We start from the raw sequence: 8,956 nt of genomic DNA, 5'->3' as shown, positions 1-8,956 counted from the left end.
CCCTAGGATATACACCCTGTTAAAGAAAATTTGGGAGGGTTCCCACGGGGCAAAGAAAAATCTCTGACTCCGGTGGGATTTGAACCCACGACCTCCGGATTAGATCTCCGGACGCTCTACCGACTGAGCTACGACGCCAGTACTGGAGCAAGTTGGCGAATTTAGGTAGTGAGTCGCGGTAGCGTCCGTAGATCTAATCCGGAGGTCGTGGGTTCAAATCCCACCGGGGTTAGCCTGCGAAAAGGCTCTCTATTCGGGGGAAACGTGAATATATTATTATTGAACTCCTCCAGCGCCGAAGGCGCGAGTGCGTGGGCGAAGCGAGCCCCCAGAGGTCGCGGGCTCGCTTTGCTCGCCGGGGTCAGAGATTTTTTTTTTTTAATAGGGTGTATATCCTAGGGGATTTGGTGTATCGGTACATATTACATGTCACTGTTTCCGCATTACATTATTGGTTTGCGTGAGCCTTGGAAGAAGGAAGTGAATAATTCAGCTGTGGATGATTAATGAATATCAGGACAAGATTGCGAGAAAAATGATAAATTACAAATGTAGTTAACAAGAAGAAAATGGTCAAGAGATAAAAAAAAAAAAATAAAAAAAAAATCACCAGCAAGAACGTCTCTCGATGTGATCCGCCATTTCTCTGAGCTGACGTTACAAAAATGTCACTTTTAAGTAGACAGCCGATCGCGAAGGGTTAATCCGGGTTATTTGTTTGTTAGCATTATACGATTATTCACCGCTCCATATTTTTGGCAAAGAGGGCTCGCATATTGATATCTAGAGACAGATGACAGATTCTTGACGTTACATAAACATTAGTTCGTCTAGTGCGATCCCTACCTTATGTCTAAAAATATGACTTCCGTTTAAGCAGGCTGAAGTTAAACAAGGAAGGGATCTGGTTACCAGAATGGGGAACATAAATTCTTTGCAAATCAGCAGCGCTTTCAGTCTGATAACGAAACAGTTAGGTTGCGGTTCATTTTGGTGATCACAGAGAGATCGTCTCCACAGCGTTCGGGAATAAACAAGCTTGACGAGGTAAGTGGTGTGGAATAGTCTGTTACTCTAGCAAGTTTCGATACTCTTGGTGAAGTAAGAGGCTGCCTATGTCGACAAGGAGTTTTTGTAAAAATATAGCTCCACGCTCATATTTTCCCAATTCTTTTTTATAATTATTATTCTTTTTAAAGAGGAGTTTATTTTAGTGGAGGGAATTTGTACAAGCTTTTGCATTCATTAAGATTTTAAGGTCAATACGCATACGCCATGCAAGTGAAATGAAATTAAACGTACGTAATCTCGCGCCCAAGCCTCGTTTTCGAATACGAAAGGTGTAAATTTTATAAAAAGAATACACAGTGTGAATACAGCATAAATGCGCCAGAGGCTTGACAAAAATTTCTCGCAATCAAGCCTTGGGATTGAAATTTTGAACCACAAAAAGACCTGTTGACGCGAGACACAAAACAAAGTTTAATGATAAACGTGCTGTTACGATCGAAATCAACTGGAAAACAAGCCCCAAGGTAGCCAATGCAATCCGCAGAGTCAACATTTGTTTCTAGCGGTCTTGAGCCTTTACTTAGCTTCCGTCAGCCAAACACTCTCCTCGGTTACACTTTCTGTCTAGCTTGTACGCTTGTATGATCTGACCTTGCAAAGGCCGGTTCAACGCTCGAAGCCCATGTTTATCTTCAGGAATCGACCAACTTCCTCTGTCTAAGGCGAAGGGAAGGCGAATGAAAATAATTAATATAATAATAAACAGTTATTGAAAAATACTTTGCAAGAAATAATCAGAAGGCAAAAGTTGGATTTAAGAAGAAGGTAGTTAAGTAGCTGAGCTGAGAGTGCTCCGGTTAACTGGATATGGTTTTCATTCACGCAAATACGCGAAAAATATGAGGAAGCTTGTGTTTACAAATATTAATCCGCGAGTTCCGCTCAAGCTGAAACGGAAGTTATAGTCGAGACACACGGGATCACATGTGACTTCCTTGATATAGCGTGACACAACAGCTTTTGCCAAAAATTCGCTTTTGTCACAGTAGGCGCCCACCAACTTTTAAAATACTTTGGTAGTGAAGTTATATTTCTATTTTTAAGTTTATGTTTTAGAATGGCTTTATTTAGCTCCTAAACCATCAAGCATTATCGTCGAATCAACTAACTTGTTCCTTAAAACCCAAATCCTACCGAAACTCAATGTTGTTGCTCAATGTTGTTGCCATTGCCAGTCTTTTATGATTTTAATGCCGGGGAGCGAAATTCCTTTTTTTGGACGTTTTACAGTTACCCCAACCAAAGAGAATTCTGAAATAGAGACATGATGGGGAACTAGCTACAGAAATAAATGAGACGTGAACAGTGATCAAGTTTAACACCACAAGAAATCGCCGAGAAGAACACAAAGCAAAATACACAAATTATATTTTGACGAGTTCTGTGATGTTCAGTAAACAGACCTTTTTTGCAATTGGCCTGTGTAAACAACTACGAGGCCGCGTTTGACCGGGGGGGGTTTTTTTTGTGGGGGGGGGTGGGGGTAAAAATCACACACCCCCCCTAAAAAATTTTCTTTTTCTTTTTTTTTTTTTTTCTTCTTTTTTTTTTCTTTTTTCCCCCCCCCCCCCCCCCCACCCTCCCCCCCAAAAACCCTTCTTTTTTCCCCCCCCCCCCCAACAAACACCCCCCCCCCCCAAAAAAAAAAAAAGAGAGCCCCCCCCCCCCCCGGGCGTTTACCTTCGTCCCTCGAGAAGTATCATCTATCTTATATCAGGCTTATACCAAATGTCACGGTACAACCTAAATAACGAAACATTTGTTGGAAAATCATTCAAGTCATTCAATACAAAAGTTGTCATTTACTTTTATTATCATACATTTTTTTTTTGACAAATTTCCTGTTAATTATTTAAGACCCCCTTGGGAAACGTCATCGTTTCTGCAAGCATTGCATGCCGGTTGTTTTTAAGTTCAGTTTGGCTGTTTGCCGTTATCTAATATAACATAACTCGCGGCTCAAACAAAGGCAAATATTTTTGGGCAATGGAAATTTGAGGTCGAGATGAAACACCGGCAGTGAAGTAAACGTAAGTTGTTTAGGAGAGTGCCATCAGTGGCATATTCAAAGCGCATTCGATTGATGCTATAAATGTAAATATTTACCGTCGAGTCATCACTGTTTATTCTTACTTGTGTAGCGGCAAAGAAGGATGTCACGACAGATGAAGCCTACTGTCTGATTCGCCTTTTTTACAAATATGCTCCTTTAAGCCTCGGTTTTCACTAGCGACGCAAGAACAAGCGCAAGGATAACTGCTCTTATTTCACCTTGAAAACGGCTTCGAGGCAAGCAAAAGCACAAGCGCATTGCATCATATCATGATGCCTGTGCATGTGCTTTAGGGTCCAAAACAGGTTTGGGCGGGATGCGGAATTGGGCTCAAAATCAAGGCGGGATGCGGGATGTGAAAAATTTTTGTGGCGGGATACTTTTTGTAGGCGGAAAGGCGGGATGTGTGATGTTCTGAAATTTGTGGGGAGATTAAGTATCAAACGCGATCTTTGTTGTTAGATAAACTTTGTTTCGGTGGCTGTTCTGTTTCTGCCAAAATAAATAGTTTTAATTTTTCGACCAATTATAAACAACGTGACTAACTTAGGTATACAGAGCAGGAGTTCGCCATGCACTTAATATGGTATTTAAAACAGTTTTAATTTCTCAACCGATTAAAAACAACGTGACTCTAAATTAAGTAAGGGGTCATGAATGGTCCCTCAAAACGTCAAAGTGCTCACAATGAATTAAGCTTTGGCTTGGAATGCTCGCAAAATTTTAGTGTGTGCTCGTTTGCTCGTGCTCTCACATTTTTACAAGTGCTCGCATGCTCGGTTTTTGGTGGGGTAGCTTTTTGAAAAGTGCTCGTTGCTCGCAAGGCAATTTTTTGTTAATGCTCGTGCTCGCGAATAAAAACGATGTGCTCGCATGCACGCAAATGCTCGCAAAGACCATTTGATACCCCTTAAGTTTATCAGAGCAAGAGTTTCTCGTGCATTTTGAAAGAGCCGATAAAACTACAGTTTAATTTGTTGATAGATAATGTCAACAAATGTGACAAACTTAGTACACATGCCAAGTACATGTGACCAACCTATATACACACAAAACAAACGTGACTCTGAACCAAGTACACAGAGCAGGAGTTTCTCGTGCATTTCCGTAGTAGTGGACAGATTAAAAAGCGATATGACTATCTTAAGTACACATGTCAAGTACACGTGGCCAACCTATATACATACAAAACAAACGTGACTCTGAACTAAGTACACAGAGCAGGAGTTTCTCGTACATTTCCGTAGTAGTCGACAGATTAAAAAGCGATGTGACTATCTTAAGTACCGTAACATGTCAAGTACATGTGGCCAAACTAAGTACAATAGAGCAGGAGTTTCTCAGGCAATAACAAATTTGATATTTTCATTTTTGAAAATAAACCGTTCTCCCAAACAAATCCTTTATATTTCGAGGGTTGTTCAGTTTGCTGGCATTCATCTTCTGCGGTTTTTCAAAGGTGGGTTTGCATCTCGCTCGGCTGCAATGACATCTGAGCTTATTTGCCTTATATGCTTGTACTTCGCTAATCAGAATGTAATATGTTAGTTGGTTGCCATTGTGTTTATCCGATGGAAGCTTCTGCCTGTTAAATCTGCTGGAAAAATTCCCTTCATCAGCGATGCTTTAGAGAGATCGCTGTATTTACAAAACATTTTAATGACCAATTCTTGTTAATGGTGCAGGGGAGTTGTGACTACATAAGTTCGCCGTCGAACATTTAAGAAACCGAGAGATTTGCCGAAGTTGTCATAATTCTCTCCTTTGCTGTCGCCATAGTCGCTATTTCAACACAAGTCTTGTCGTTCGTCACAATTTTATTTCTTCTATGTCGATGCTCCACAATCCAAAAATTGCTTGTGGTACGGACGGAGAATATTAGTTCCATTCAGTGGAAACCGGCTACTGGCGGTCTGCGCCGTTTACCTTGCCTCTTAATTATTTCACGTTGATAAAACGTAAGTTCTTAGATTACTGCAAGAAAGAAAACAACTAGAGACAACAACAGCAAGTACTCCATACCTCATATAGAATGATCGCAAATCGTTTAAAATACCTGAAATCTATCGAAAAAATGAATTCAAAAGTCTTTTGTCACCATTGATTCTCGATCATCCCCACACGCGCAGTCTTGCTACACGACATTGTAGAAATTTGCGGCCTTTAATAATTGTTCATTAAATGTGACATGTTCAAATAGGCGAAAAACAAGCGTCCGACACTAAAGGGTTTCAGCATTCCACTGTAAAGAGTAGTGTTTCTTTTCAGTTTATGCTATCAGTTCTACAATTGTAATTGGGCAATGAAGTCAATTTGAGAGATTTTCAAGTCCCCCCAACTTTAATACGTTATTGTTACATGTACTTATTTTCGCGGGAATTAATTTTCCCGATTTTTAAATTATCGGGAAATTAAAGGCCCGCAAAAATTCACTCTTAACGTTTCTGGCGTATTTTAAACTGTTTTAACGTATTGTTTCGCCTAATCGAGAAAGCTATGTCCCGCGAAATATGCACGTTTCATTTTTGCGAAAAGGGACTGGTCAATAAGTAGAGGGGGGGGGGGGGGGAGCGGAGCAGAAAGGGGGTGAGTCATCAGTTTTTGAGCCCTTGAAAAGGGGTGGGTTATGTAGTTTTGATCTACATGTAGGGGGTGGGTCATCTTATTTATATCAGTATAAATTGAATGATTTTTTAGCGATTTCAGAAGGCCCAAATATAAAAAATTTCCCGAGGGAGCATGCCCCCTGACCCCCCTAGATGGCTTGTGATCACAGCATCAGTTTTGCCTGTCTCTCTTCAGCCTTCGTAGATTCACTCTGCACTTTAGGCTTTCACCAGTAAACTCTTTTCTCAAACACTTTGCAATTAAAAATTATAGACAGTGGTTGTAGACATTTTTAACCCACCTGTCGCTTATTTGGTGAGGTTTTGCCTGTCTTTGTTATCACTGTATTTCTTGAATATTTTTTATGAGTTAATATTGTGTACTGTTTCAGTTTTCCCGTACGTTTGTGTCCAAATTTTCACATGGACTTCACACGCAAATATGTAGAAAACTTAAAAAAGACTTATAAAAAGTGAAAATGTTTTCCCTCTTTGGAGTGCTAAGAAATGGAGAAAGACGTACACGGAACCGCAGTGTCCATCCGGGAAAGTTAAAGTGGTGTATGTAGGGAATCACACTTTAAAAGGTGATGTCAAATCAAAGACCTCCAATCCCTTACAGAATAATGAATTTTTTGAGCAAAGGGGGTGGGTCATGTAATTTTCAACCCCCTATCAGGGGTGGGTCAGGCAGTTTTGAGGCAGAAGAAAGGAGTGGGTCACAAATTTTTAAGCCACGACTTTTCCAATTGCTCCGCCCCCCCCCCCCCCCCTGGTACTTATTGACCAGTCCCTAAGTTCCTGCAAAAATAAGTAACAATAAGGTTGCTTTCTGCTTCTCACTGTTTTTTGAACTTTATTCCAGTTACCAGCATCAGGATGCAAGTTTTACTGTTGTTCATCGCCCTGATCCCTCTTCTAAAGCCTTCATTGGCCCACAATGGAGTATCTGGTGAAATGCGAGTGGAGGAACAAATCAAAGGTCATATCAGAGTCTCACAACTTTCCGAAGGTGACGTAATTCGGGGAATCAATGGTGCTGACCGGACCCCTGCCTGGTGCAAGGTAAAGGCTGTCGTCCCAGTACCACATAGTCAGAACCAGACCACTTACGACGGGTTTACAAAAAACCACATGGTCGTCGATAGCACTGTTCACCCGTACGGTACGAAGGGAAAGGTGCGTAAAGGACCCATCTTCACGCTTGCCACAGAGTGCGATGCCGCAGTGAATTCGGCCGGCCAGGCATTCACACCCATCAGCATCTTACTCTGTCCGCTTGTGATGAGCTGGAGCGAGTATCTTCCATTGATTGCCGCAATACGACAAGCCATTCTTCTCACTGAGAACTTCTGGTATAGCTTGAATGCGTACCACGCCAATGAGACTAAAGCGATGCCGGATTTGTCCGACCAGATTCGCGACATTTGCAATGAAATTTTGCAGTGCAAACGCGACCACCATACACAGTGCCAGACGTTTGAGGAAGTGATGGAAAAGTTCATGCGCAAGCATCTGCCCAAGGGACACATGAAGGATATCCGCATTCCCAACATGGGCGGCGATGACGTTGAAGTGGTTCGAAAAGAAGGAAGAAACCGCATGCTGCTTCTCTCCTCCATCGGTGTTGCCATGGTGATGATTGGGCTGATCCTTGTGGTCGGTTTGTTGATCTACCGCAAGCGAATGGTGAAGAAGAAGGAACAGAAGGAGCTGGAACTAAATCATCCCCTGGTGAAACCTGGGGATGTAAAGGCGTAAGAAAGTACAGAGAATGGGTCACAGCAAAGCTACAATTCTTATTTAACTTGTTTTGTCTGCATTTATTTAGTCAATGAGATTTTCCTTTTTTTCTAATTTGGATAAATTTAAATTCTTAGTTGCTATGAGGCAAAAAGAAATCACATTGAAGTTGATTGACGAATAAACTTATTTTGTTTTATTCATCTTAGCCTCGGAGCTGAGTTAGAATTTTAATATATAGGCTTATAAGAATTCCGGTACAGTTAGTTGACGGAGCTATACAGCAATACACGCCTTAGTAATGTTTTAAGTTGCATTAAGCGTTTGTAAATACAATTTTCTCGTTATTTTTCGAGCCAAGATTCTTCATCCAGATCTGTGGGCATGTTGTGAAGAATTAAACAAATGGTTTTGATCGTTATATTGTGACGTTATATTTATAGATGTGCGTATGAGTATGTGCTTTTAGAATTGCAATAAAACTATGTTTGTGGCGTTAGTCTAGTCGTTGTGTTATTTTTTCCCTCTCGAATAGGGGAGAACAAGTACCCAGTGACGTCCTAGAGAATTCCATCGTCTTACAGTGCCCGCGCAAGATTATATAAAGTAATCAGTTTTTGCCAATAGGGCGGTTTTCACTTGAGTGTCGAAAGTAACTCGCGTTTGCATTGGTTTTGCATTACGCTCAGTGATTGGTTTAAAACTCTCGCGCCACTTTCTCAGCCAATCAGAAGTAAAACCAAAACCAATGGTGACCCGCTCGCGCACGTTTTCCCGCGCTTCGTGCGCGTGCCGGCTGCATGTATTTGCTTCGAGTTTTGATTGGTTAACTGGATTGTCTGTGTTCTTTGTGAATGGCTTATGTGATTACTTTGGTTTCAATTGAAAACTGCTCTAACGACAAAGGAAAATTTAGTAGTGAACTATAATTAACCATTGGGTCATTCGCTCTCCATTTCTATGAGGTGATAGTTACTCATGAGTCCGAATTCTACCTTAGTTTCCTTCATTATTCATTTCCAATTATTTGTTTAAATTTGAAGTAGTATAAAAAAAAGCGAAATCGCACGCAGACTGAACTGTGTTGCTGTGTAGGCGCGCTCATCAGCTCGTTTTAAAATTTCGACGTTTTAACGTCGCATAACGGTGAAAGTCCTTCTTTAAAGGTACTTTCCATTAGTCAGAACTGGCTGGCTGGTCCAGTGGTTTTGAATGTGAAATGGGCCTTTTCCACAAGATTTTCCCACGCAAAACAACCACAACAGTGTATAATATTTATGCATTGACTGATTTGACATGACAAATCTAACTAACAACGAAATCCTGTTCTCGAATATGCCGGCCTGGCCGGCCGGTTCTGACAAATGGAAAGCGCCCATTCCTTCTCGGAAATTGTATTATCAAGTAATATAATAACCTCGGAGGATCAAGTAAACGTCGCCATTTTGTAAACGACCTCAAGCCACGGCAAACTAATTGTTAA

At 41.1% G+C, this 8,956-nt stretch overlaps 1 protein-coding gene and 1 non-coding gene across 2 annotated transcripts; one reads left to right on the top strand and one right to left on the bottom strand.

The window, feature by feature from the left end:
• Positions 1–64: 64 nt before the first annotated feature.
• Positions 65–138, bottom strand: Trnar-ucu (transfer RNA arginine (anticodon UCU)). Its single transcript has one exon. It is a non-coding gene; the product is annotated as a tRNA-Arg (tRNA).
• Positions 139–877: 739 nt separating this feature from the next.
• On the top strand, positions 878–7,894 carry LOC144657309 (uncharacterized). Its single transcript, XM_078517644.1, has 2 exons — positions 878–1,047; positions 6,596–7,894. The coding sequence occupies exon 2, from the start codon at positions 6,610–6,612 to the stop codon at positions 7,489–7,491; it is 882 nt and encodes a 293-aa protein (XP_078373770.1). The 5' UTR covers positions 878–1,047; positions 6,596–6,609; the 3' UTR covers positions 7,492–7,894.
• The last annotated feature ends 1,062 nt before the right edge of the window (positions 7,895–8,956 follow it).

The sequence above is a fragment of the Oculina patagonica genome, chromosome 6 (assembly GCF_052425735.1).
Source record: "Oculina patagonica isolate OP01 chromosome 6, crgOcupat, whole genome shotgun sequence".
Classification (NCBI taxonomy): Eukaryota; Metazoa; Cnidaria; class Anthozoa; order Scleractinia; family Oculinidae; genus Oculina; species Oculina patagonica.
The sequence above is the reverse complement of the archived record's forward strand: the minus strand, read 5'-3'. Positions and strand labels throughout refer to the sequence as shown.